Raw genomic sequence first — 27,047 nt, 5'->3', positions numbered from 1 at the left:
TTGTCCCTGCTAAAAAGTCAGCCTAGGCAGAGAGCCAGTTCTCTGATTTTGAAGAAATTCCCTGACACTTACCTTATGAGCCATAAGAGCTTTCCCATGTTTTGTTGAATTAGGCATTATTTCCTTGCTCTACTGAGGAAAGAAGTGAGGCCCTAAGAGGTCAAATGGGTTCCCAAGCCCGACACAGTGGGTGGCCGTGACAATCAGGAGCTGAATGTGGTTCTGAGGCTCAAGGCCAGTGTGCCCACTGTACCCTGCCACCTTGGGCAGCCATGTGGCAGAGCCAGCTACCAGCTGCTGGCATCTCTCTGACCACCTGTTGTCCCATAATGACCTTGACTGCCCTGCCTGCCAGCCTCACCCTCTACCCCCTTCCACTGGCCTTTTCAAACTCTGCTCTGAACCATCTGCTCTTTGCCATCTTCCCGTCCAATCTGTGTGGGTCCCATCCCCAGGGTGGGGGGGGGGCTACTCACATTGAGGTGGGTGACACCCCGGTCAATCTGTCGCCGGTGGCGGTTGGAAGTGGTGGGAGGGGCGGCAGGTGGCAGGCTGCGATAGGAGATGGTCCCTGTGTGCCAGTTGGTCCAATAGACACGGCCGGCCTTGACATGGACATCCATGGCATCGATGCGGACACTCTCGTCACCCTGGAAGGCCTGCTCGTAAGCCGAATGGGGGTGACTGGGGAACAGGCTGCGGATCTCATTGTCGTCGGCGATGTAGAGGACCTGGTACTCGGAGCCTGGATGGGCGAGAGGCCAGGTGTTGGGTGCGGTAAATGGTAGAGATGGGAGGCCAGGCTGGGGGGTGCTGGGCCTGCTGCTGGGATGGGCTCCCTCCTCTCCTTCCCTGAGCTAATCTGGTGTGACCTGGCACTCCAGAAAACCTTCTGGGCCTCTCCAGCCCCAGAAACTTCTGCCTCTCCACAGTCTTGGGGCTGGCATCCCTACACTCTGCCACATGATTGTGGGCACGTGCAGTGGGATTGTGTGTGTACACGTGCCCTCGTGGGTGCGTGGGTGTATGCGCGGCTAACTGGGGGTGTCTGTACTCAGGCAGGTGCAGGTGTGCGCCAAAGGATATGGAAGAGTAGAGCTTACCTGTTCTCAGTGCCCCCCAAGAAGGTAAATATGAGATGATGGTTTGTGTTAACTCAATGAAAGGAACCCTTTCACAAGGGGTATGTATATCAGATCATCCCCTGTGCACATTAACTATCTGACAGTGTTGTCAATTACACCCCGCTAAAGCTGAAAATGAAAAGCAACTGCGGTGATTGCGTGCTGATGCGTGCCTGTGCGCTCTGCGGGTGAGCGGTGGGTGAGGAGGTATGTATGGGATTTAGGTGTACTGCCCGCACCGCAGGCTTCCTCCGATGAGCCAACCCCAAACTAGCACCCCCTGTGCCCTGGCCGGCCTGTGGCTCTGGGGTTCCCTGCTTAGAGCGGGAAGGGAAGCGTCCCTTCTACAAGTCGGCAGAGTTTGTATCAAGGTGTCCGTAGTCCCGCCCACTCCTGCCGTCAGCGTCAGCGGGCTGGGGCGGTACCTTCCGCCTTGCAGGTGTTGTGCGTCTTCATGAAGTTGCGGGCGCAGCTGCAGAGATGGCCACCCTTGGTGTTGTTGCAGAGCTGGGAGCAGGTGCCGAAGCGCAGGCACTCGTTGATGTCTGGGGGTTACACGGGGGAGGGGCGTTATGGAGAGTCTGGGTGTCTGCCCGCCCCCTCCGAGTCCCGCCTTCCTACCCTGGCATCCAGGCTGGCCCGGCACGGTGTGGAAGCCGGAGCGGCAGGCGCAGTAGGCGGCTTTCTCCGTGCGCACGCAGCGGGCCTCATCCCCGCAGATGCTGGCGTTGGTGGCGCAGCTGGTCAGCTTGGGATCTGCGGGGGACAGAGCGGGTCCCCTGCCCTGAGCTGCCCTGTGCCCGGGCAGCGGTTCTCTGCCCCGGGGCGGGCCCCCGCCCACCCCTGCTGGCGCGGGGCTTACCGATGCTGCAGTCCTCCTCATCAGAGCCGTCCCCGCAGTCGTCCAGCATGTTGCAGCGCAGCGAGGAGGACAGGCAGCGCTGGTTCAGGCACAGAAACTCCTTCTTGTCTTTGCAGTGGGGGGTCTGGGCCGTGGGGGGCTCTGAGGAAGGCGGGGGCTTCAGATCTGGCTATTGGCCACCCCACAGCCTCCAGGTCCACAGGGACGCCCTGGGCTCTCTGTCAAGCTTCGGGGGATGCGGGCTAAACATTCAGAGTCCCAGTCTCTACCTCAAGATCTAGGGGCCAGGAAGCCTCCCGGCTTTCTCCAGGGGCTTCTCTCTTACAAGGAAGGGCCCTCGGGCTCCCGGCAATGGATCTGCACCCTCAGCGGATGAAGTTTGCACTTGGCCCACCCTCCTCCTCCACCTCCTGTGCAGCACCCAAAATATGGCGCGCCCCTTCTTCCCCGCCCGCCGGCGCCAGGCTCCCTCCCTGCTCACCACAGTCCTCCTCGTCAGTCCCATCCCCACAGTTGTCGGTGCCGTCGCACTGGCGCCCGATCCACAGGCAGACGCGGTCGTTCTTGCAACGGAAGGGCCGGTTAGGAGGGCACACGAACCGGGCTGCAGCGGTGGGAGCGGACGGAGCCAGAATCAGCCTGTGGGGCGGGCCTGGAGCCCCGGGAGCGCGAGAAAGCCCCGCCCCTCCCCCGGGCCCCGCCCCCCAGCTCACCGCACTCCTCCGGGTTTTCGTCGGAGTTGTCCCCGCAGTCGTCCTCGCCGTCGCACTTCCACGCCAGCGGCTTGCACAGGGTGTTGTTGCACTGGAACTCGTCCAGGGGGCAGGTCCGCACTGGGTACCGCGGCCAATAAAGAGCCAAGAATGAGCTCTGAGCCTCAGGCTGACTGTAGGGGCCGGGATCTTGCCCCCATCCTTCCCTCCACAGGTGGAGGCCCAGCGGGATCACAGGGCAAGCAGTGGTAGGGCTGGAATGAACCCAGGCCTCCTAATTTTATACCAGCCAGGCAGCTGAGCAAACTGCCTCCTCTGATTATTTTAGGGGAGAAGAAGCCTTTCGGGGAAGCCTGTACAGAAAGGTCTGGAGGGCTCTCTTTCTCTGGTGGCTGTGGCAGGGCATCCGGGCCTACCCTAGTTTACCAGCAGGCACAAAGGAGGAGCACTGGGCTGGGAGTCAGGAGACCTAGGCTCCCCCGCCCACCAGGACAGAGCCAGAGTGTCTGTCCTTGGCTATCTGGATGGGGTTGTGGAATCTCTGCTCCAAGCCCCAGACTTCTTTTACCCAAGCTTCGCAATGAGGCCTTGGGCCAATGAGACCAGGCAGTCCGGCCAGGGACAGGCATTGCTTCCTGGCCCCGGGAAAGGGAGAGGAGAGTGAGTGGGGACTGCTCTGTGGGACCTGGTGGTGTGGAGCCTGGATGGACACAGCCAACAGGTTTCTGCTGAATTTGGGCCCAACAGGCAGCCTGAATATGTGCTGCTGTGGAGAGCACACCCCACACAGAAATATCCCCAGAGGCCCTGGGTCTGGCTCAGAGCTCTCTCCCCGACGCCTAGGATAGTGCCTGGCACACGGTATATGCTTCAGAATGATTTTTTGCCTGAGCAGTGACTATAGGAAAGGACGCAGGAGTGACCGGGTGGCGGGGGTGAGGGGTGGAGGGGTGGCGGGATAGGCTTACCGCCGGTGCCACAGGCTTCCTCGTCACTGCCGTCCATGCAGTCAGCATCTGCGTCACAGCGCCAGCGCAGGGGGATGCAGTGGCCACTCTTGCACTGGAACTGGTCCATGTCACACCGGGGACTGCAGTCTTTCTGTGGGCACAGGAGCGGGCATCCTGGTCAGAGCGGGGCACCCCGGCAGCCCAGCCCTGATCCTTCCGAGGCCATCCCTCCCTCGGGCTGGTCTCCCTTCCCACCTCGTCAGACCCATCTGCACAGTCGTGGTCCCCATCGCATTTCCAGCGCCCAGCAATGCAGCGGCCATTGGCACACGAGAACTCACTCTCAGAGCAGGGCCGAGGGGCTGGAGAAAGGATAGGGGAGAGACAGGCCCCAGGAGGGTGGGCACAGGGACTCAACCCTCGGCGGAGCAAGACCACCCATCCCCGTGTCCCAGAGAGCCACAGGTGACGACCAAGATGCTCAGCCAATCCTGAGCAAGCCAGCTGGCTGCCCTCGCGGGATTAGCTGGGTCCAGCGGGGGCTCACACTTACCCCTTTGGGGTGGACACACATGAGAAAGGGCACGGGTCCCTGGCTCTGCCCTCAGGATGGACTGTGTACAGGGGTCGTGGGGAACAGGAGAGGGACGACACCACTAAGACAAGCACCGGGGTTTAGGGAGAGGCCAGTAAAGGATGATGGGCTGAGGCACAGCACAGGGATGGGTGGGCTCTGGGGCAGTGGCAGGGGGTATGGTGGGAGCACGGGCACATCGGAGACACCTACCTCTGCAACCCCGAGAGGACAGTGTGAAAATGGAGAGAAACATGAGATGAGGTGAAATGGCACAAACTCAAATACACGACATGGAGCGGGGTGGGGTGGGGTGAGCAGGGAGGGGGCACCTGACCCCCAGCCCTGGGAGGTGGCCACCTGCCCCAGTGCCACCTGGTGGGGGCAGGGGTGCTGAGAGGGGAAGTGCCCCAACTCTCTCGTAGCAGGGTGCCTGCAGGGTGGGGTGGGGGGCGGGGACATACTGCAGCTCTCCTCATCCGAGTTGTCCCCACAGTCGTTGTCATAATCGCACTGCCAGCGGCCTGGCACGCAACGGTTGTTCTTGCAGCGGAACTGGTAGGGCTCACAGGTACGCTCATCTAGTGGAGGCAAGATCGGGGGCAGATGTCGGGGCCGTCAGGCATGGAGTGAGGGCAGGCATGAGGGTTTCGGACAAGCACTGGCAGGATGGCCAGGAGTGGGAGCGAGGGCAGCAAGGGGGAGGCCATGCTGCATTCTGGCTGAGATGCAGGGTCCGCAAGGACGTTATGAGGTGGGAGAGGCTCGAGCAGGAGGAGCTGCCCAGGGGCGGACGAACAGAGCCTTGGGTGTGGGGTAGGCCAGGAAGAGTCTACCCGGGTGTGTGCCTCTGAGGTGCCAGTGGGTGGGGATGGGGAATCCAAAAGGAGGTGGTGGGTGTGGGAGGTGGGGCTGTGGACGGCCTGAGTTCTGCCCAGGCCGGATGCCCTCCCCCGAGAGCAGGTCTGGGGAGGCTCACCACACTCTTCCTTGGGCTCATCGGAGCCGTCCCCACAGTCGTCCTCTCCGTCACACTTCCAACGGGCCGGGATGCAGCGGCCTGAGTCCTTGCAGCGGAACTCATCCACTCCGCAGGTCATCTGGGCTGCAGGGGGCGGCAGTGGTGAGGCGGAGGCTCCTTGCTGGAGCATGGTGGGGAGTGGTGTACAGGAGCAGCACACGCTGCGGAGGGCAGGTGGGTGCCAGGGGTGCCAGGCCACTCACTGCAATTGGCGGGCTCATCGCTGCCGTCCACACAGTCATTGTCCCGGTCACAGACCCAGACTCGGGGGATGCAGCGCTTGGTGATGGAGCACTGGAACTGGTTGGGAGCGCAGGTCACTTCAGCTGCGGAGTGGGGGAGAGAGTGAGGACCTGCCCATTCCACCTGCACCACAGCACCACAGCTCGAGATCACCACCTTCTCCCTCTTCCAAGCTCTAGCTGCAGTTCCATCAGCAATTTCTTCAGAGAAAGGGACTATTTAGCTCCAGTTTTGGTGCTTTTTGTATGCACATCCCTATGCCGAGCATGATGTTTTTATGAGCAAGCCAAGTCACACCCAATATAATTTATGTTGCCCATCTAATAACGTTCCCGGAGAGCAGCGCAGCCCCTAGACAAGCGGTGGGTAGATCTCACTGTGGACTGTTTCCATGCCTGTCTGCCCACCAGCCCGCTCCCTGCCCACAGCTTCGGGCACTCACGGCAGTCCCTCTCGTCCTCCCCGTCCCCACAGTTGTCTTGCCCGTTGCAGCGGAAGATGCCGGGGATACAGCGGTTGGTGTTGGTGCACTTGAACTGACTGGGCAAGCAGACATGGATATCTATGGGAGGTGGAGAGGAGGGGAGGGTAACTAATGGAGGGCAGAGGGTTCAGGGGCAGGGAGGGGGAGGGGGAGGGCCCACCGGCCCCTGCTTCCGCCCCACCCCCTCCACGGCAGTGAGCAGTGCAGCTTCAGGGCCCAGAGCAGCTGGAGTCTAGCCCGGAGAGGAGGCTGCTGTGGGCTGAGCTCCCTCGCCCTTGGAGTGTTGTGTGAAACCTCCAAATCCCAGGGAGGGAAAAGACGGCAGGGGGGAGGGAGGAGGAGGGCAGCCGGTGTCTGGGCAGCCCTTTACCGCAGTTGGCCTCGTCACTGTTGTCTTGGCAGTCGTTGTCCCCGTCACAGATGAAGGCAGGGTTGGTGCAGATACCGGTTGAACACTGGAACTGTCCAGGGCGGCACTTGAACTCAGCTGCCAGGAAGGGAGCCTCAGAGTCAGAAGGGCTGGGGCTGGGCATGGCCACTCGGAGCCTCGGAAGTTGGGTTGCTCCCACGAAGGACCCCCTTGCCACCCCTGCTCTGGGCACTTACGACAGTCCGGGGGCTCATCCGAGTGGTCCCCACAATCATCCTCCGTGTCACACTTCCACCAGAAGGGGATGCACTTGTCGTTCTTGCACACAAACTGGAGGGCAGGTGGGGGCAAGAGGGGTTGGTGGGGGTCTGGGGAACTCGGGAGGTTTTTGTTTTGAGGGGCTGCGATGTTTCAAAGAAGTGGGAGGGTCAGGACATTTGGTGGGGGGCCTGAGCTGGATGGATGGAGGGGATGTGAGGTGTGCAGGAGGGCTGGGTGATGGGCTATCTGTGGGGGGGTCAGGGTGGAGGGTATTGGTGAGGGAGGGCCAGAGTTAGGGGGTGGGGGTGTTTGTGTGAGGTGACAGGTATAAAAGTATTGCTGTGGGGAGACAAGAGGTAGGCAAGAAATGTGGGGGCGTTAGCGTGGAAAAACCAGATGCGTGAGGACATTAGAGCGGGTCTGGGGTCCGAGGAGGAGTAGGGGCACTGGTGTGGGGGGTTGGGGAGCAAGGCATCGGTGAGTGGGGTACAGGGAGGAGCCTCACCTGGCTTGCTGTGCAGTTGGACACACAGGTGCGCCCGTCACTGCCCAGGTAGAAGTTGGTGGGACAGGCACACTTGTGGCCCCCACCGGGGGACAGGAGGCACAGGTTGCTGCAGCCACCATTGTTGACCTTGCAGGGGTGATTGGGCACTGCCGGAGAGAAAGGGGCTAGAACACAGCGCACTGGGCCCAGCATATGGGCCACACTCCCAGAGCCACAGGCCTCTGGCAGAGCGTGGCCAGCACTCCCTCGTGCGATGCTTTCTGGTCTGCTGAAGGCTGCCCAGTCCACTGTATCCTGGCAAACGGCTCCAAATCCTACTCGCTTAGGAGGAGGCTGAAGCCAGAGAAGGGAGAGGTCCCTTCTTAAGGTCCCGGGATCAGGCCAGCCCTGAAGCCTCGTATGCTGCCTCCCCTGGGCCCTCCCTCAGCTATGGCCTGCCTGCCTTTGGGGTCCCACCTCGGCAGTCCGCACCCTCAGGGGCTTGCTGCTGCAAGACTCCGGGGCTGCCTGGCCCTGGGCTGTGCTGCAGCTCCTGAGAGCCCGACCACGGCCTGTCTCCAGCCCCCCAGTCTCCCAGTGTCTGACGAGCATGTCTCAGGTGATGCTGATGATGGGGCAGAAGGCAACTTCCTGCTGGGCCCCATCCTCCCACAGGAGCCCCTGGTGCCAGGCTCCTCCTTCATCTGCTCCCACCCCTCAGCCACTCACCATCCGGCTGGCGCAGGGCGTGGAACACATGCAGGTCCATGGGCCGGTGCAGGGTGCTGATGAGGAGTGTCTTGTTGGTGCCCGTGGTCTTATGGGCTCGATTGATTGACTTGGTCTCCCAGTCGGTCCAGTAGACGTAGTCCTCGAACAGGGTCAGTGCAAAGATGTGCGGGATGTCCTGGCTCAGCACTGCAGGCCAGGGAGGGAACAGGCCCAGCAGCCGGTCAGCACCTTCCCTACCAGATGCCCTTAACCTCGTAGCAACCCCAGGAGGTGGGCGCTTGCCCTGCTTCCAGATGGTGTGGTGGCTCCCCAAGATCGCACAACTAATAAGTGGCAGACCTGGAACTCAAACTTGGGACTCTGACAGCAGGTTCCTGGTCTGTAATATTATAGGATTCCGGGTGCTGAAGTATCCAGACCCCAGACCTCCCACCCCTGCCTTTCTTGGGGCCCCGAGCTGTGCATAAGAAGGGACCTCTCTTTCTCTTCCGTGAGGCAGCAGATGGCAGCCTCATGCCGGGGCTTGTCCAGGGGCCATAAGCTGGGGTGCTCTGGACCCCCATACTCCTGGTGGGTGGTGTCCTCAAACTATGCCCTCAGACTTTTAATTCTACACTCTGACCCTAGAGGCCTGATCCACGGACTCAGATCCCCCTCCCCCAGGTCCGCTGTAGGCAGGCAGCCTCACTGACCGACATGGCGATTAGAGCCGTCCAGGCTGGCAAACTCAATGTAGTCCTCGCGGGCATCGGCCCAGTAGATGCGCTCGGTGACATAGTCCAGTGTCAGGCCGTTGGGCCACGTGATCTTGGTATCCACGATGACACTGCGGCCAGACCCATCCATGCCTATCCGGCCGATCAGTGAGTGGTCACCCCAGTCTGTCCAGTACAGGTACCTGGCAGGTGGGCGGGCAGTGAGCCCCAAGAGATCCTGCGGCTGATCCCCCCGGGAGCCCGCAGGGGGGCTGGACCTGGATGCCTGAGCACATTTCTGGCTTTCAGGGGCTCCCCCAACCCTCCTCGCCTGCGTACCCATTCTGGACGTCCACCACCAGAGCCCTGGGCTCACGGAGGCCAGAGCTGACCAGCACCGTCCGGTAGGCCCCGTTGAGCTTGGACACTTCGATGGTGTCCCGGCCTTTGTCACACCAGTACAGGTTGCCACCCACCCAGTCCACAGCCAGTCCGTCAGGGTTGCTGAGGCCTGTCCGATGCAGCACCTGTGTCAGGGGCAGGGAAGGAAGAGCTGTGGGTGACCTGGGGCGGAACCCTCAGTCTCTCTGGGGCCCAGCTTCCCCCGGTGTGAAGCGAAGCAGAGCTCTGTCCCCCAGCTTAGCCAGGAGGACAACGGACAGAAAACCCCCAGCCCTGGGCCTGATGTCATCGGAGGCTCTAGGACAGGGGCCTTCAGGTGAGAGAGACCGCACCCCAAGCCCCACAGTGCCTGGGGGCGAGCATTTAAGAGAGGTCTGTTCTGAGAGAAAAAGACCAAGATGACTAGGAAAAGACCAGGAGGAATCTCCTAGACTTTACTCTCTGAACTTAGGAGGAGGTAGAAGCCCGGACAAGCAGAGCTGTGCAGAGACTCCGTCAGAAGGGGGAGGAAGGAAGAATTCAGTGGGATGGTGGGGTGAGGGGGAGACGGCCTTGAAACAGAGAGAGCCCTCTGGGGAGGGACACTGGGACTGGATCTCTGCCACCCACCCCACCCCCACCGCTCCGGTCTGCGGAGCAGTGGGCTGCCCCGGCCTCACCTGCACGTTACTCCCGTTAAGGTGCATCCTTCGGATCATGCTGCCCTGGGTCGTCACGTCCGTCCAGTAAATCATTTGTTCTCGGTAGTCGAAGTCCAAGGCGACGGCGTTGTTCAGGCCCTGGATATGGGGGGTGGGGGAGAAGGAGAATGACAGAATCAGGACATGGGTGGCTGGAGGAGTCAGCAGGGGAGAAGGAGGGGGCTGTGCAGGGCAGGGAACATAGCTCCGGGCCTGGGGAGACGGGCGGGCTGAGGCGGGCCAGCACAGCACCTGTTTCAGCAGCGTGTAGTTGGAGCCGTCCAGGTTGAGTCTGCGCAGGTAGTAGCGGTTGGCAAAGATCAGGAAGGGCTCCTCATCTGCAGACAGATCACCCCGGCTCAGCTGCCGGCCAGGGCATGCCCCCACAGCCCCGGTCCCCAGCTGTCCCAGCTATCCGACGCCTGCCAAGTGCCCGTCTCACCAGTCACGGCTTTGCAGCTGTGGGGGTCGCCCCCGCGGGGGGCATAGCCCTCCACACACAGACACTTGTAGCTGCCGTGCGTGTTGATGCAGCGCTGACTGCAGGGGAACGTGGAACTGCACTCATCCACGTCAGCACACGTGCGGCCGTCGTCCTTCAGGCGGAAGCCGGGGCGGCAGCGGCACTGCGGGCACAGGGAGCCTCAGTCTGGGGCTGGGCAGGGCTGGGGGCCTCCCACCCCGGAGACTGGGGCTCCAGCTCCACCCACCCCGGATGGCGGCTCAGCGGGCAGGCAGCAAGCAGGTGCTTGAGTTGACCGGTGCCAGGCGTCTGCCTCTCTCCCCATGTGACTGACGACCGCCCTGTTTCTATCCCCAGAGGACGAGGCTCAGGCCTCATCTGCTGTGACCTGTGAGCGTTATCTGACAGAGCTGCTTGTGCTTCTCCTCCAAGGCTTTCTTCACTTGGCTGTTCTCCCCCCGCAGCCGCTGCCCCTTCTCAGGCTCCTCTGCCAGTCCCCCCGCACCCCCTGGCCCTCCGGGTCAGGGCTCAGGTCCGGGTCAGAGCACGGGGCTCAGGCCTTGAACTTCCTCTCTTTTTCAACTATACTCACCTGGGGATCTTCTCCAGACTCATGGATTTTAAATGCTGTCTCTACAGTGAAAACACCCAGAGTCTGTGCTCCCTTGAGCTGGGTAGCCCTCCTTCCGGCGCCTCCCTGACATCTGCTCGTCCCTCCTCCCACGGCCCTTGCCGGCTCTCCCTTCCACAGAGAGGCGGAGCCCCACCAAGCACGGGTTTTAGTTCTGTTCTCCACTGGGCCCTCAGTGCCTGGAACACTGCCCGGCAGACTAGGAGCTAACTGAGCCCTTGGTGAAGGAAGGGATGACGGAGCCAGTGAATGAATGAAGAGGGGCCAGCAGCTCCCACTCTGGGCGGGGCTCACCTTGAAGCCGATCTTGAGGTCCTCGCAGTCCTGGCTGCAGCCACTGAGCTTGCGGCTGAGACACTCGTTGACGTGGCAGCCGCGCTCGTCCGAGCCATCCCCGCAGTCGTCCTGGCCGTTACAGAGCAGCACCTCGGCCACACAGCGCCCGCTGCTGCACAGGAACTGCGACGAGGCGTTGCACTTGTGCTCTGCGGGGGCGGAGGCGTGGGTCAGTGGGGCACGGGGACACAGAGGGGGGTCCCCCCGAGGCTGGGGCGGGGCCCACCTGAGCTTGTGCAGTGCGGGTTCTTGGGGGCCTCGTCACTCTGGTCGTGGCAGTCGTTTTCACCGTCGCACACCCACTGGCGGGAACTCAGACAGCGCCCGTTGGCGCAGCGGAACTCGTTGGGGCCACAGGTGGGGTACTCTGGGGGTGGAGGGGTGGGGTGAGGGGGTGAAGCTGGGTGCTCCGGCGGGGCCCAGGTACGGGGGAGGTGGAGCCTGCCCCTGCCACCACCCCAGCTTAGTCCGCCCAGCTCACCACACTCAGGGGACTCATCGGATCCGTCCGCGCAGTCCCGGTCGTGGTCACACACAAAGTGCTTGGGGATGCACTGGCGATTCTGGCACATGAACTCACGGTCATCGCAGGTGCTGTTGTACACTGTGGACGGAGACGGACAAGGCCCCTCAGCCCCCGCCTGGCCCACTGCTGCCCGTCCCTGAGACCTTCGTGCGGTCCGAGCGGTGGGATGTGCAGAGACACCCATCTGGGCTGTAGACAGGGCTCTGCCACTAGCCAGCTGGGTGACCCCGGCTGAAGCACTGCCTCTCCTTAGCCTCAGTTTCCCCTTCTGTAGAGTGAGACGGTGGCCCCACTCCTCATGCGCCCCTGCCACTTACAGCAGCCAGCTGTGACACTCTCGTCAGCACCGTCAGCACAGTCCTTGTCGCCATCACAGAGCCAGCGCTCGGGGACACACACGTGGGTGCCAGGGCAGGAGAAGGAGGAGGGGCCGCATGTCTTGCCTTCTGTTGGGGGAACCGGGAGCCACCGAGAGATTCAGGAGCAGGCACAGCGGTCTGGGCGTCATGCTGCCCCTCCTAGAGGAGGGAGTGGGGGCGGGGGGGGGGTCTGTCCCTCCCGGGAGCCCCTCCCTGAGCCGACCATAGCCACCCCTCACCGCAGTGTGCCGCCTCGTCCGAGCCGTCCCCACAGTCGTCACTGCCATCACACAGCCACTGCTTGGAGATGCAGCGATGGTTCTGACACTCAAACTGGGCCTCTGAGCAGAACTTGTCTGGGGCGGTTGGAAACCAAAGTGAGGCGGGGGAGGGGATGGCAAGTCACTCCACTGGACAGGCAGGTGGAGGACAGATGGGAGAGACCCCAGGTATCCCTTTGTTGGGGGGTCAGCATGAGCCAGAGAGATGCCCCCTCAGGGGCCCTAGGGGCTCTTCTCCCAAGGGCACACTTCCTGGGAAGGAACTGAAAGGTCGGGCATGGACTGGGACTCCGTGGCCACGGTGGGCGGGCGCTGGGGTTGGTCACTCACTGCAATGGGTCTCATCCTCGCCGTGTTCACAGTCGTCCTCCTTGTCACACGTCCAGCTCATGGGGATGCAGCGCCCACTAGGGCAGGCGAAGTAATTCAGGGGGCATCTGGGGCGCTTTACTCCTGGAGGGAGAAGGAGGCATGAGAGCACTGGCTCCCCGGGGTGCCTGCCGCCTGCCGCCCGCTGCACACCCAGCCCGCGGTGGGACCTGGGCAGTCACGCTCGTCGCTGTAGTCCCCGCAGTCGTTGGCACCGTCACACACCCAGCTGGGGGCGTAGCAGAGGGAGGTCCGCTCACAGGGCTGGAAGCGCACCCCTTTCACCCCCAGGCGGAAGTAGCTGCTGCAGTCGGTGGCACCTGGTAGGGGCAGGGACACAGGTGACACACGATTCCCTCCACACTCCCTCCCCAGAGCTGTCCTCACATGGTATCCTTCCGGGGAGGAGATGCTGTCCACCCCTTCCACTCACCCCGGAGCGGGGGCCTGGAGGCAGGGGGCAGGAGCACACAGTCTGTGAGTGGGCCAGAGGGCGGGCAGAGAGGAGTGAGGGAGGGGCGTCACTCACTGCAGTTCATCTCGTCAGAGGCGTCCTCGCAGTCCACAAACTGGTTGCAGCGGCTGGAGTTCCCAACGCAGGTGCCATCCCGGCAGCGGAACTCGCCCACGCCGCAGGCCGTCTCTAGAACAGCCCCGCCCCGAGACCATCAGGTCAGAGTCTTCCCCGCAGAGACCAGGAGACCCCAGCCGGAACTCCTGGCCCAAAGTACCAGCCCAGCAACCCCCCCACCGTATCCCCCACCCCCAAGGCGCTGCAGCAGACGCCCTGGGGCCTGGGGAGGGGGTGGGGAGAGGCGGGGCAGGGCGGAGGCAGGCAGGCCTTGCTGTGTGGCACTCACTGTTGCAGGGGATCTCGTCTGAGCCATCTCCGCAGTCATCCGCCCCATTGCACCACAGCATGTTGGACACACAGCGCCCGTTGTTGCACTGGCGGAAGGTCTTCTTGCAGCGGCGGGAGTCTGGGGAGGGGAGCGGGCCACCAGTCAGCAGCAGCTCTGGGAAGGCAGCCTCCTGAGGCCTTGACAACCTGCTCAGCCCGGCTCTGGGCCTGGCCCAGGGTTGGCCATGGCTCTGCCCTTCACGACCACCCCAGACTCCTCAGCCACATAGTGGGTCAGGGAGATTTTGCGGCCCTCACTTGCACGCCTGGCCCTGCTGGGGGCTGGGGACACCTGGAGGGCCGGGGGAAGGGAGGCGGGCCGGGGCACTGGGGCTGGAGGAGGCGCTTACTACAGTAGGACGGCTTCTCGTCAGACTTGTCCTTGCAGTGGGAGACGCCATCACAAGTCAGGCTGAAGTTGATGCATTCGCCATTGGCACACTCGAACTCATCTTGTGCCCGGCAAGAGGAGTTCATGGCTGGCGAGAGTGTGGAGCGAGTGTCATGAGCCAGGGCCCTGGGGCCTGGAATGCCTCTACCCCTCGGCCCCCGGGAACTGAGGTCATCCTGAGTCCCTTCTTGGTAAAAGGCTTCAGGGAGCCGGGCTTTTGGGAGTCTGGGAGGAGATGGCCCCAGTGTGTGCCCAGGGTCCCCCACCAGTGTCCCCTCCTTCATCCCCTCTCTCACCGCGGCAGGTGAGGTCCTCTTGGAGGATGCGGCCTCCTCGGCAAGAACAGTTGACGTGGCCTTGGTGAGTGAGCAGACATAGGTCCTGGCAGCCACCGTTGTTGACGCGGCAGGGGGAGAGCTCGCCTGCAACAGGGACAGACGACAGTGGGCTAGGAGTGTTCCCGGCTGTGTACACACAGGAGGCCCCGACCCACTCACACAGCTTCATGGAGCTTCCTAGCCCCGGGCCTGGCATAGCGGCACATGGCTGGGGGGGGGGGGGCAGAAAAGGCGCTAGAGGTGGGCCAGGGGGAGTGTCTGGGGTGGGCCTGGGGCAGAGCAGGTGTGTGCTCTCACAGGGATGGTGTGGGCTTCGTTGTGTGCTTTGTGGAGATTCAAGTCTAGTGGGCATCGTGGTGGGGCCCCAGAGTAAGTGTGAGAGGCCTAGGAAAGCTATGGATCTGGGTGGGGGCCGCTGGGCAAGGCAAGAGCATGGGCACACGCACGCAGAGCACGAGGTAGGCAGAGCCTGGGATGCGCGGATCAGGCTCTGGGGCATGTGTGGTCCTGGTGGGGAGAAGAACCAGGGCATGCGCTGGGGTGTCCAAGGATTCAGGTGCAACCATTGTGGGGTGGTATGAATGTGTGTACGTGTGTGTGTGTGCACAGATGTCTTGAGGGAGCTGCAGTAGAGGGGTGTTAGGTGTCTTGGAGTTTCTCGGGGGCTGTGTGTACAAGGTGTGTACAAGTGGATGTCTGCATGTGTGTGTATGTGCTGGCACCGTGGGCGGGAGAGCAAGGCTGGTGGCAGCGGCCCCACTCACAGCTGTTGGTGTCATTGGCCACGGCGATGATGCCCATGGGCTGCTGGGGGATGTCCACGCGCAGCAGCTTCATGTCGCTGCCCACGTACTTGTTGGCGCGCTGAACGGCTCGCCGCACCCAGTCAGTCCAGAAGATGTGCTCCCCGTATACAGCCAGCCCGAAGGGGTGGACTGGCTCTGACTTCAGGATCACCTGCGGCACCAGCACCAGGCCCATCACGGGTGGGCTCAGGCCTCCCGCCCCAACTCCGCCCCAAGGCAGCCGGCCCCAGGGGCAAAGGCGCCTGGCCTTGGCCCAGATTCCTGGATGCAGCTGAGAAGGGGAAGGACCCACAGAGGCATCTTGCCGTTTCCTCCCTGAACCAATGAGGAAGCCAAGCCTGGATAGGATGGGGGCCGCACGAGGCCACACAGCTAAGTGGCCGTGTCATTGCTTCATTCTCCCCCCAAATCTTCCCACTCAGTGGCCTCCCCTCCTGCCGGGGCAATCCCTTTCTTGGCTGACCCGCCGCCCCCTGGCCCCAGCCCACCTCGAGCCCCATTCCGCCGGCCCCCCTGACTCACATAGCGGTGAGAGCCGTCATACTCGCACCGCTCGATCTTGTCCAGGGTGGCGTCGGAGAAGTAGAGTTTCTCGGCCCGGTGGTCAATGGCCAGGCCGTTGGGGGTACGGATGTCCTTCTCGATGAGAGTCAGGACGTTGGCTCCTGACAGGGCTGCCCGCATGATGCTGGGGTGCTGCTCGTTCCAGTTGGTCCAGAACATCAGGCTGGGGGAAGGGAAGGCCCCGGGGGTCAGGAATCAAAGCCGGGGAGTCTGCCACAAGAGGGCCCGGTCGAGGGCCAAGAGTTGACCAGAACCCAAGGGTCAGCTAGGGTGTGAGGCAGACGCCCACAACCCAGGCGGCCTCACAGTCACCAAGGCCAACATGGCCCGGGTCCCAGAGGGCCAGGCTGCCACAGGGTCGCTATGTGGATGTGTGTGCACACGGATTTCTCGGTGTCTCGGAAACGATCGTCTGCATTTACTGAGAGACGGTGTAGCAAGTAAGGCAGGCTCTGGGCTCTGATCCAAGCTCTGCCACTTACCAGTGAGGAACCTCAGCAAGTGACTTAACTTCTCTGTGCCTCAGTTTCCTTGTCCAGGAGGCAGGGATAATACTACACCTGCCTCATAGGTGGTTTAAGGATTCAGAGTTAATGTTTACCTAATGACAGCTGGTAAATGCCACAGGACTATTTCCCATTAGGTTATTCTTAACTGCTGTTTGCCTGGCATCTGGGAAACACTTGCGAGTGTCTCCTATATGCCTGTGCTGGGGACACCCACCCTCAAGGAGTTCTTGAAAATCACCCTCTCTGTCATTTCAGGCTTTTGCATATCTGGAGTCTGAGCCCCAGTTCTGCCCCTTACTAGGTCTGACCTTGAACCAGCCTCTTATCTCTGCACCTTGGCTTCCTCTCGGTAAAGGAGGTGGTGGGATCTGGCCATGCTCAGCTCCCTTTGGGGGGTGGGGAGGCTCCAGAGCTGGGAGAGCCTCACTTCCAGGCTGCTCAGTCCCTATGCTAGGTGTGACAGTGTGATCCTCTGACCACCTGCTCTGGATCTTGACCCCTGGGTCCTCTGTCCCGGAGATTCACACTCAGTGAGGCCTGGGGCGGGGCTGAGGAACCAGCTCTTTCCCGCATTCTCCAGACAAGCTGCATGCATCCTGGAGTTGGAGAACCGTCTAGCAGCAGAGTCAGTTCTGTTTCCCAGCTTCCTCACAGCAACTGCCCCTGCCTCCCGGCCCGAGGGTTCCACATCGTCCGCCCTCTGCTGCTCGGGACGCAAAGCTGTCTGCTGCTCGTGGACTTGTCTCCTCAAACCTCTCCAGGTCTGTCTCTTTTTTTCAAGTAATGTCTACACCCAGCGAGGGGCTTGGACTCACAACCCCAAGATCAAGAGTCGCGTGCTTTACCGACTGAACTGGCCAGGTGTCCCCAAGGTCTCTCTCTTTTTAACACCCCCTCCCCACTCAGTTTGAGCTGAGGCCTCCTGCTGCTCTGCTCAGGTGGGAACAGGACACCCGTTTCCACTCAGGGAGGTGCTGGCTGCTCCCAAGCCCTGGGACCTAAGGAGGCTGAGGCTCTGCTTTAAAGGCTCTCATTCTGGGGGAAGTGGGTGGGGGTTCTGGATGGCTCTCGGAGTTCAGGGTGGGAGTGTGGACGGTGGCCCGATGCCATCAAGGATGGTGGCATCTCTCTCCGGCCTCCACAGGAGAAAGTGGTGTCCCAGGCCCAGCTGCAAGAGTCAGCCTCCTGGCCTTGTTGGTCCCACACCCTCAGGTAGGGACTTCCACACCCTCAGGTAGGGCCCTCAGGGACTTCACACCCTCAGGGACTTCCCTACCACACCCTCAGGTAGGGCCCAGCTGACTCTGTGGTAGGAAGTGGCTTTCCTCTTAACATTACAAACTGCCACATGTGGAAGAAGGACATGTCCCACAGCTGAGGATTCTGGGGTTGGGGGGAGGGCTAGGAAGTGGGGCTTTCCCGAGGGGCAGCTGTAGGGTAGGTTCAGCAGGAGGGCAGGGGGTCCCTGTCCCCTTCAACTGGGTGCACACTTCCCCTCCCCCTGACCCCAAAGCACTCGCTCCTTCTGGCCAAGAGAGGGCCTCTCCCAGACAACTCAGCCCTTTCTCCCGCACCCTGCCCTGACTTCAGTACCCCCGTCCCCCCACCTCCAGACCCCAGCGGAGGGGCTGCCTCCTGAAGGACACGTCCCTTGGTATCCAGCTGGGTCAGGTCCTTGTTACACACTCATAAAGCCCCCTGAAGCCTCATGCCTAACAGCAAATAGGCCTGAGGTAGAGCCAAGGTCCATCTCATCCTCCCCTGGCTCCTCAGCACATCGTTGGTTCTCAAAAGCCATTTGCTGAGTGAACAATGGAATTCCCTGGGCTCAGAGCAAAGGAACCTGCTGGACAGCCTTAAAGGAGTTTCCAGAAGCCACAGTGCTCCATCACCTCTGGACTGGGGGTGGGAGGCAGGCAGGGGTGTCCCACAGCATCCCCGGCTCATGGAGGTTCCAGGCCCATAAGGGACAGCTGCCGGGGCCAAGGGTCACAGTGGGAAGACAGAATCTTTGTCATGAGCCATGGACGTGCAGGCCAGGGTGAGGCAGACCTGGGAGAGGGTCCTCTGCTGGTCTGCAGGGCCAGGAGGCCGGGCTGGGGCTGGATTTGAGTGACATCACGGTAAGGAATCTAGGTTCCGTACACTCACTGTTTCTAAGTAGCTGCTTTTGCGTTTTGTTTGTCCCTTAGTTTCCTAGCAAAGCTTTGGGAAAATATTCCAAGTGTTGCCGAGTTCCGGGGAAAACAGTTTTGCTTTCCTGTGGGTCAGGATTTCTAAGGTGAGTGGGTGGCTCAGCAGCAGCCCACACACTGGAAATCATGGGGGGGGGTGTTGCTGGCCCTGCGGGGGAGCACAGCGGGTGGAGACCAGGGGCGTGCAGCACCCCCAGGGCTATTTCCTCCCAAGTTCTCCAGATTTGTGCTCTGGCCTCCCCTGCAACCTGAGTCCAGCCTCCTGGGCCATCCTCAGGCCTGCCCTGCACATGGGAGCCCCTTGACTGGGTCTGGGGGAGGCCCCCACAGTCCTTCCTGCCCAGAGCACTCCCTCCTCTGGCTGTCACATAAAGCACTGCCCTGTGTCCAGGCGGCCCTTCCCTGGCCTGCCGACGTCTAGGCCCAATGCCAAAGCACGGCCTCTGGGATGACTCCTGGTTATTACATACAGTCCTGTACTTGTCTTAGCCTTTCCCACCACTGTGATTTCTCTCCTTCGGGCTAGGTGGTTTGAATGGGCCCAGATGAAGACTTCCATACAGCAAGTGTTCAGTGAACAATCTTTGCCTGAAGCTTGGAGGGCCAGAAACACAGAGGACCTACTATGTGCCTCGACCATGGCTCTCAGATGAACGAATCGATTCACCACTGAGCCAGAACTGTCCTTCAGAGTCCCCCGGTCCTCCCCTTGGTTCAGGCACCTGAAATACTATTGTTGTAGTACAGATGAGGAAACTAAAGCTCAGAGAGTTCCTACAGCTGGCCCAAGGTCACAAAGCAAGAAGTAGCTGATCTCAGGGGACAGCCAGCCCCTCCTGCTGCTGCACCCCCCACCCAGGTCTGCCTGGGGGAGCTTCTGCCACCCTGTGGCCTATCCCTTCCCACTCTCTGTACCCAGCAGCTCACTTCTGGCACTCGTCCAGCACAAAGGCCCGTGGGTGGTCGTCTCCAGACATGGTAATGACCGTCTCACGCTCGAAGGCCCCTGGGCGGGTCTGATCGACTGTGTGGCGGGTGATGGTGGATGTTGTGTAACTTGTCCAGTAAAGGGTGTCCCAGCCACGGTGATAGGCCAGGCCTTCCACAGAGCCTACATCTGCAAGCGGAGAGGAGTAGTCGTGGGTCAGGATGGGACCAGATTGCAGAGCCAAAGAGGGGGTGGCCCAGAGCACCCAGTCCTCTGGCATATGCGGAGCTGTCAGGGGATGTGTGGGAGCACAGCCCTTGGCACCCCCAACCCCTCCCGTCCTTCCCCATTTTCTACACGAATGGTCCATGGTCCATCTCCTGACCCTTCTTCCCATCTTCCCATCTTCCCCACAGCCGAGTAGAAATGGCATTATGGATTTTGGTAAATCACATCCAACCTGGGCTGTCCCGGGAGCTTCCAAATGAATAAGACCCAAACCGGATTGTTTCTAAACATCCTAAACTCCGGTTAAAGAATTAAGTGCACAATGAGTAGTGGAACCGTAGCTTAAGAGAAAAAGACTCGGTCTTTTGTGGCTTCTAGTTGTATGACGCCGTGCCTGCCAGAAGGCTGCATTATGAGAAGTACTGCAGCTTAAACAACGGGCCGAAGGCAGGGGAGAGTTCTTGCCAGTCTCTCCTGGTCAAGCTATGGTTGCAGGGTATCTGGCTTAGCTCTGGACACATTTTTAGGCAGGCGTGTTCTGCGTGGAGCAGAACGTGTCCAAAGGAGGTTCAAAGGGCAGATGCTTGTTTACCACTGCTGGATACCAGGACCTCATTCAGTGTTGGGTAGATCTTTGTGGACAGGATGAATGAAAGAATGAGCAAAGGAGTGAGTCAAGGGACCAGGGCTTACCCAGCCCGGAGAAGAGGAAACCATAGCACAACGAAATAATGCTTTGCAAAGAGCCGAAAGGCTGTTCTAGGACGCTATGTCTAGCCCCTAGCACTCTCTGTGGAGCACGTACACGTGTCCTGTGCTGAGCTAAGCTGTCACACCTGCTCCTCAGGTGACCCTGCCTCCCTACATATGCGAGACACCTGAGGCTTGGACAGCAGAGGGAACTTGCCCAAGTGCCTGAAACCCCGTGGCTGGGGTTGAACCAGCCTCTCTGCAGCCTGTGCCATGAGTCCCAGCCACACAGAGTAGAGCTTTGTGCCCCCTGGGGGCAAACTAGGGCTGGAGGGAGAAGGAAGAAGAGTCGACTCTGACTTCAAATGAGGAGAAACTTTCAAGTAACTATAACAGGTGCAGTGTGATTCGCCGGTGAATTGTCAGAGACGCGGTCACGGCTGGGATTGGGATCCGGGGCTCAGGGGGTCGGCTGAGAGCGGAGGGCTCCTCTCCCTGGAGGTGGGCCGGTCCTGCCCCACAGCCCTCCACCCTCCCCTCCCGGGGGGAAGATCGGGGTATGGGCTCACTCTCCACGATGGTGGTCCTCCAGGAGCCATCGTCATTGATCTGCTGGATGTTCCCGAAGTGGATGTCGCTGAAGAAGATACGATTAGGGGTGCCCGGGGAGGTGCCTGCTCGGTAGTCGAAGGCCAGCGCGATGACATTCTTCATGTGCTCAGGATCCTCGAAGGGCTGGACGGGTGCGTTGAGGTTGCGCTCGTCAGACAGGTGGATGCTCTTGAGGATGGTGCGTTCGGAGTACAGCAGGTAGCCAGCGTACTCGCGGCACGACGCCCCGTCTTCAGCCAGCATCCCGTGCGCGCAGGCACAGGCCCGCTGCCCGCCGCCCCGGTACAGGCACAGCTGCTGGCACCCGCCATTAGCCACCGCGCACACGTTGGTGCCTGCCGGGGGTGGGGGGAGGGGAAGGAGATGGCTGCAGAGGGTGGCCTCGGACATCTCTGCCACCGTGGGGACCCTGGCTGGGCCACCACTCTGCCTCAGCACAGACAAGCCTCCGGGCCTGTGCACACAACACCTGGATCCGTCCCAGAGCTCCCCAGCCTCTCCTCCCCTCTCTCGGCTCTCTAGAGCTGCTGGAACATGTCCCTGTGGGTCCAGCCCCTATCCCAGCCCCTCTCACTACGGGGGAGTCACTCCCACGCCAGGGCCGCCCCCGTGAGCCTCTCCTGCCCGGCCCAGGGCCCCAGCTTCACCTTTCTGCCGGTCCCGGTTGAAAACTTTGATGTCTTTGAGCTGGACGCCGATGCCCGTTCTCAGGGCCACGGAGTCTGTAGCATTGTCCTTACTCCCACGTTTGATGGAGCCATTGGCATGAGTCCTGGGGGAAGGGAAGGGCTAGGCCGTGAGCAGGGCATTGACAGAGGGTGGGAACAGACGGTGGAGAAGACCAGGGCAGAAGCCCTCACCTGTCACTCCAGTAGATGAAATCCTCAAACACGGACACGGAGAACATGTCCATGTTGTTGCTGGACAGAACCACCTCACGGTTCTCACCTGTCTCCAGGTCAATCCGCTCAATCTTGTCTGTCCGGGCATCACACCAGTAGAGCTTCCCATCCTACAAGCCAGAGGCACCCACCTCACCTCTAATGCCCAGTGTTCCCCATCTGCCCCAGGGTCCTGGACCACAGGACGGCTCCCACTCACTCCTGCCTCCCGAGTCTTTCTCCTGCTTCTTCCATATCCTTCCCACCCTCTGACCTGCCAGTCTGACAAGTTCTAGGCATGCCTTCCATCCTCATTTCTGAGTGATGGCCCCCTACCCCTCTGGGGTGGCAGGAGTCCCACTCTGGGTCAGGAGCTGGGCCAGAAGACTCCATGACTACCCTGGGTCCACATCTCCCCACCAAATGGGGCCTCATCACAGAGTCAATGGGGAGCAAAGCATAGGGTAAGGGGAGCCTCCCCCAGAGCATAGGGTCTGGATAGCCCATGGGCTCCAGGGCCCAGCTTGCACCCAAACCTCATAGTCCACTGAGATGCCGTTGGGCCAGCTGATGCTGACGTTAACCAGCACAACCCGCTCAGTACCATCTAGCCGAGACCGCTCAATACGTGGGTACTGGCCCCACTCAGTCCAGAACAGATACCTGTGGGGCGGAGGAGGGAGAAGTTGGGGGTCAGTCCCCAGACCACCGAGAAGAGAGGGTCTCATCAGTGTGGGCTGTGGGGAGTGACCAGGCCAGACCCGAGCCAGGGCTGGGACCTGGACAGCCTGTCCAGCTTCTCACCCCTTCTCTGGGTGAACAGTGATGGCCCGGGGTTTATCCAGACCCTGGGAGATGACCACATAGCGGAAAGAACCATTGAGCCGGGCGACCTCAATGACATCGAAGCCCTGGTCGGTCCAGTAGATGTTGCCTGAGGAGAGAGTGGGTGGAGAGGAGGGAGAGTGGGTGGGAGCGCTTGTACCTGGTCCCTTTTGAGCCTCTAGATCCCTGCTGCTCCCCCATCTGTCCCGGCCTACTCCTCCTCAGACTGCTCCTGAGATCCCACATCTCCCCTGCCAGGCCTCTACCTCACCTGGAGGCCCCCAGCCCACCCAGGACCCTCTCATGGCTCACCTGCGATCCAGTCCACGGCAATGCCCTCCACGCGCCCAATGCCGTTGGTCACTACATCCTCACGCCATGTCTGGTCTCGCTTAGCCCGGCTGATGGTGCTTAGGCCCATGTCCACCCAGTAAATGGTGTCATTTTCTGGAGGTAGAGGAGCCAACATGGGGATATCCCTCAAGGCAGGGGAAAGGTTGGAGGGTGGGCAGAATCAAATGGCAGTTGAGATGGAGGTCAGTGCTGGGATGGGGGCAGGAAGCTTGGAAGGGAAGACAGAGCAGGATGGGGGTTGCTGTGTTGTCTCCCCCTCCAGCTGTGGTCATGCAGCCTCTCACTGGGCTCCCAGAACACACCACCCCCAAGGTAATGTCCCACTCTCTCCTGCCACCAAATCACTCACCAGCATGGAAGTCGATGCCGACAGCCAGAGACGTCCCCGACACTGGGACCAGGGCATCTGACTTGTCGTTGGGATCCAAGGGGATTCCGCGGATTCCCTCATGCACAGAGTACAGGAGAAAGGAACCCACACCTGAAACACAAGAACACTCAGGCCTGGGCCGCAGTGACACCCCTTTAAGCTTGGGGTCTGTCACTCTCAAACCTATTATTGTTCTCTTGCTTCTTTTTGATATCTTCTCACAGATCACTCCTCCCCATTCAACACACAGATACATACACCTTACTTAGCCTGAGGCCTGCAGCTTGGGCTGGGAATGCGGGGAACAGGAAAGGAGAGCACCTCTGGGGAAGCGCCTGCAAGACTGCTAGTTCCCACTAGAGGGCAGAAGAGACCTGGATTTCTCTCTCCCAAAGGGGGCCTTTAATCCCTCTTGACTCAATACAACCCCTCAACCCCAAGGGCTGTTGGGGAGGACCTGGGGAGGTTCAGACAAAGCAATGGAACGAGATGACTCCTCAGTGAAGACTTCCATCTTAGGTTCCTCTTTGTCCTCCTCAGTGGGGCCTGTGTCACCTACACCCTCTCTCAAACACCTAAAACTCAACATTCCTGACTTCTCACTCCTGAACTGGTCTCATTCTGTTTTCCCATTTCTTCTTCTTCTTCTTTTTTTAATTTTTAAAAACTATTTCTTCATTTGAGAGTGAGATCAGAGAGAGAGAGAGAGAGGGCGTGAGCACAAGTCGGGGGAGGGGAGGGAAAGGGAGAAGCAGACTCCCTGCTGAGCAGGGAAACCGATGTGGGACTCAGCGGGACTCGATCCCAGGACCCCAGGACCATGACCTGAGCTGAAGGCAGACACTTAACAGAATGAGCTACCCAGGCCTCTCTCTGCTTTCCCATTTCTTACGAGGCGCCACCATCAACATGAGCCAGAACCCTCCACTGCCTTTATCCCTTGATACAGTGTGTTCCCAGATCAATCCCCCAGCAGGCTCTGGTTTCTCAGGCTGCATGAAAAAAAAGGACTCAAGGTCAAAGGAGTTTGGGGCAACCCCAAACATTAGAGTCTTCTCTTGAGAAAAATTCTCAGTGCAGATGAGCATATTCAAGACTCTGAGAAGTTCTGCAGCAAAAAACACTTAAACTTTGTTCAACCCAGTGCTTCTTTCTGTAACATCTACCCACATCAAAGAGGAAGGTTCCCAGAGCGCACTTTGGGAAGTGCTGTCCTGGGGCAAATTCATAAATCAGTCAGCAAGTTCTTGTGAAATGTTTGAGTCTCACCCCTTCTCTTCAACCCAGCTGCTAAGCCCCATCTCTTAACACGGGGCTCACGCTAATAGCCTCCTAACTGGTCTAACCGCCTGGGTTTGGTTTCTCCCTCCCCCACCAGCCGGCTCTCTGCCGCCAGGTTAATCTGCCCCAAACACCACCTTCCAGGCACTCCTTGCTGAGAACACACCAGAGACCTGCCCTAGCCCACAGCCAATCACCTATGATCCTCCCCACACTCTGCCCACCCATGGGCTTGGTGCCTCGGGGGCCCTTGCACATTTCCTCCTCTTGCTCTGGACCCTGTGCCTCACTTGTCCTTCCTTCTTTGAGCCATGCACTCAAATCCTCCTTGCCCTGTAGAACTCGGCTCACAGCACACCTCTTCCATGAGGCCACCCTGGCACTGCCTGCTGACATCTCTTTCTCCAAAACCCTCCCACAGGGCCCGGAGAGCACCTCACCATCCCCTTTCCCCTCTGGGTTGGCCCCATCTCTGGTTAAGACTGTGGCATGGGGACAGAACAGGGACTTCTACACCTGGGCTTCCCCAGCAGCTCCCAGTATGGTGGGGGCTTACCAAGCATCTCACCCAGGAGGCACTTAGTAATATGAGATCCATGCAGTTCCGTCCCCAGGGTGAGAGGGGGTGGGTGGGGGGCAGGGGGCAGGAGGGGTCAGGGTTGGGGGGTTCCCCGGGCAGCATGGGGCACGGACCTTCGCAGGCCTGCTGGCCACTCCGGAGGCTGTAGCCGGCGGTGCACATGCAGGAGCGGGTGGACTCGGACGTGGGCAGGCAGAGCTGGGAGCAGTCACCGTTGTTGATGCTGCAGGGGTTGGTGCCCTCATGGTCTAGGGTGGGTAGGAGGCACAGAGAAAGAAAGGGATAAGGTGGCCCTCCTCGGGACCTCACAGTCAGGCTTGCAGTGCCCAGGGACCGAATGGGCAATATCTTCACCCTGGACCTTGCGGGGGCCACCACCTAAACCACGCCCAGTCTTTTGTTCTCGCAGGCCCCCCGCTCTTGCAACCAGTGTGCCTGTTAGCACGTACGGCACCTTCGTGAGAATGAGAGAGGAGCCCCTCTGGGTGTAGAGTGGAGTCTAGCCCATGCTCATCCCCATTCACCTCCCTGCCCAGGGAGCCCCTCTGCAGCCCGGCCGCTGGCCTCACCCAGCTGGATGCTCTCGTCGTACACCTTCATGTGCATCACCAGAGTGGTGCTGTTCCGCAGGACCACGGGCTCTGAGCCGTCCGCCTTGTTGCATGTGCCCATCTTCTCTGACACCTGATCCGCCCACCACAGCTTGTCCCCTGGGGAGGCAGGAGGGGATGAGATCCTGGGGAGGGCCCCACCCCCAGCCCGGATGGGCCCAGCCTCTCTGCTCCTGTCCCTGCCCCCAGCCAGCAGCCCTCACCCATGATGGCCAGGGCCGTGGCCTTTCCCAGCTGGCTCCGCATGGCGTCGATGACCTCCAGTCCGCTCCCATCCAGGTTGCAGCGGCTGATGGTGTGGTTGCCAGAGCTGATCCAGTAGAGTTTGCTTTCAGGGAAGTCGATAGCCAGGCCTGGAAGAGGTGGGTGTCACTGCCAGGGAGTGTGGCTCCTGGGCAGCGGGCTGAGGGATATATGGTCTTGAGGGAGGATGGTGAGGATGCACACTAAGCTAGGAGTTTGGCAGACAGAGGGGCAATCGATGGACCCCGAGGATCTCCTAACTGAGGAATTAGGGCAAGCCGCAGTGCGGGAAAGGCAAGCTCGTACCCACAGGGCCCTTCTGGCCACTGAAGAGCAGGGTCCGGTTGCTGCCGTCCATGTTGGCCATGCTGATGTTGTCCCCATCGGTCCAGTAGAGCTTCCTGGGAAGGTGCGGGAAGATGAAGCCAGACCTCTCTGCTCTTGCCCCACATCCCACGACCCCCAACCCTGGGTCCCGGACTGACCCACGCAGCGGGTGGACCACCAGGCCATGGGGCTGCTCCAGGCCCTGCACCACCGCGTTCTTGAAGGAGCCGTCCAGCCGGGCCACGTTGATCTGCTTCTTGTTAGTGTCGTAGCTTGTCCAGAACAGGTTTCGGGACACCCAGTCCACAGCCAGCCCATGGGCATTTGGCAAGTCTGGGGAGCACAGCGGGGACTTGGAGGTTGGGTATTTGCAGGGGCATAGGTCGGGAGGCTGGAGGAGATAAGGGACTGGCCTGGTTTTGGCGGGGGGAGAATGGGGATCGGGAATCCAGGGTTGGAGCACTGAGAAGGAGGAAGATTCGGAAAAGGAATATTGGGACCAAGAGCAGCAGGGATGGGAGGGAGGGCTGGATGGGGGGGCACGCCCACTGCGGAGGTCCAGGGCGAGGGCAGAACCTGCAGAGACGACGGTCTCCACGCCCGTGCCGTTGATGAAGGCCCGTTTGATGGCCTGTGTCCTCACATCGGACCAGTAGACACGCTGCTCGCGGGCATCGTAGTCCAGCACGGTGACGTTGTCAATGTCAGGGACCGTGAAGGAGATGATGTAGTTGTAGTAGGGGGCCTCTAGGTCCACCCCCCGGATCTCCATCTGACGTGCGTACAGCAGGAACTTCTTAAACTCTGTGGGGCACGGGGCGGGTCACTGAAGGCAGTCCCCTCTCTTCAT

At 60.7% G+C, this 27,047-nt stretch overlaps 1 protein-coding gene across 1 annotated transcript in view; it reads right to left on the bottom strand.

The window, feature by feature from the left end:
* The window catches only part of LRP1 (LDL receptor related protein 1), a 79,674-nt gene that overhangs the window by 5,525 nt on the left and 47,102 nt on the right, over positions 1–27,047 (bottom strand). Inside the window, exons 29-76 of the mRNA XM_046013760.1 lie at positions 26,774–27,001; positions 26,356–26,530; positions 26,177–26,271; positions 25,831–25,980; positions 25,586–25,726; positions 25,130–25,264; positions 23,135–23,266; positions 22,744–22,878; positions 22,411–22,540; positions 22,143–22,269; positions 21,586–21,737; positions 21,373–21,497; positions 20,683–21,060; positions 19,195–19,384; positions 15,522–15,726; positions 14,958–15,150; positions 14,152–14,277; positions 13,815–13,943; positions 13,424–13,543; positions 13,093–13,206; positions 12,734–12,883; positions 12,525–12,647; positions 12,153–12,269; positions 11,872–12,000; positions 11,510–11,632; positions 11,255–11,395; positions 10,987–11,177; positions 10,041–10,224; positions 9,851–9,936; positions 9,578–9,697; positions 8,856–9,043; positions 8,514–8,719; positions 7,819–8,007; positions 7,108–7,256; positions 6,578–6,671; positions 6,342–6,458; positions 5,930–6,049; positions 5,448–5,570; positions 5,203–5,328; positions 4,688–4,804; positions 3,905–4,011; positions 3,668–3,800; positions 2,700–2,819; positions 2,468–2,590; positions 1,987–2,127; positions 1,746–1,880; positions 1,550–1,669; positions 477–745 (exon numbers count right to left, since the gene is read on the bottom strand). Coding sequence (XP_045869716.1) covers positions 477–745; positions 1,550–1,669; positions 1,746–1,880; positions 1,987–2,127; positions 2,468–2,590; positions 2,700–2,819; positions 3,668–3,800; positions 3,905–4,011; positions 4,688–4,804; positions 5,203–5,328; positions 5,448–5,570; positions 5,930–6,049; positions 6,342–6,458; positions 6,578–6,671; positions 7,108–7,256; positions 7,819–8,007; positions 8,514–8,719; positions 8,856–9,043; positions 9,578–9,697; positions 9,851–9,936; positions 10,041–10,224; positions 10,987–11,177; positions 11,255–11,395; positions 11,510–11,632; positions 11,872–12,000; positions 12,153–12,269; positions 12,525–12,647; positions 12,734–12,883; positions 13,093–13,206; positions 13,424–13,543; positions 13,815–13,943; positions 14,152–14,277; positions 14,958–15,150; positions 15,522–15,726; positions 19,195–19,384; positions 20,683–21,060; positions 21,373–21,497; positions 21,586–21,737; positions 22,143–22,269; positions 22,411–22,540; positions 22,744–22,878; positions 23,135–23,266; positions 25,130–25,264; positions 25,586–25,726; positions 25,831–25,980; positions 26,177–26,271; positions 26,356–26,530; positions 26,774–27,001 — 7,121 coding nt within the window. The remainder of the gene's footprint in view (positions 1–476; positions 746–1,549; positions 1,670–1,745; positions 1,881–1,986; positions 2,128–2,467; positions 2,591–2,699; positions 2,820–3,667; positions 3,801–3,904; positions 4,012–4,687; positions 4,805–5,202; positions 5,329–5,447; positions 5,571–5,929; positions 6,050–6,341; positions 6,459–6,577; positions 6,672–7,107; positions 7,257–7,818; positions 8,008–8,513; positions 8,720–8,855; positions 9,044–9,577; positions 9,698–9,850; positions 9,937–10,040; positions 10,225–10,986; positions 11,178–11,254; positions 11,396–11,509; positions 11,633–11,871; positions 12,001–12,152; positions 12,270–12,524; positions 12,648–12,733; positions 12,884–13,092; positions 13,207–13,423; positions 13,544–13,814; positions 13,944–14,151; positions 14,278–14,957; positions 15,151–15,521; positions 15,727–19,194; positions 19,385–20,682; positions 21,061–21,372; positions 21,498–21,585; positions 21,738–22,142; positions 22,270–22,410; positions 22,541–22,743; positions 22,879–23,134; positions 23,267–25,129; positions 25,265–25,585; positions 25,727–25,830; positions 25,981–26,176; positions 26,272–26,355; positions 26,531–26,773; positions 27,002–27,047) is intronic.

The sequence above is a fragment of the Meles meles genome, chromosome 7 (assembly GCF_922984935.1).
Source record: "Meles meles chromosome 7, mMelMel3.1 paternal haplotype, whole genome shotgun sequence".
Taxonomy (NCBI): Eukaryota; Metazoa; Chordata; class Mammalia; order Carnivora; family Mustelidae; genus Meles; species Meles meles.
This window is presented reverse-complemented; position numbering and strand designations above follow the sequence as displayed.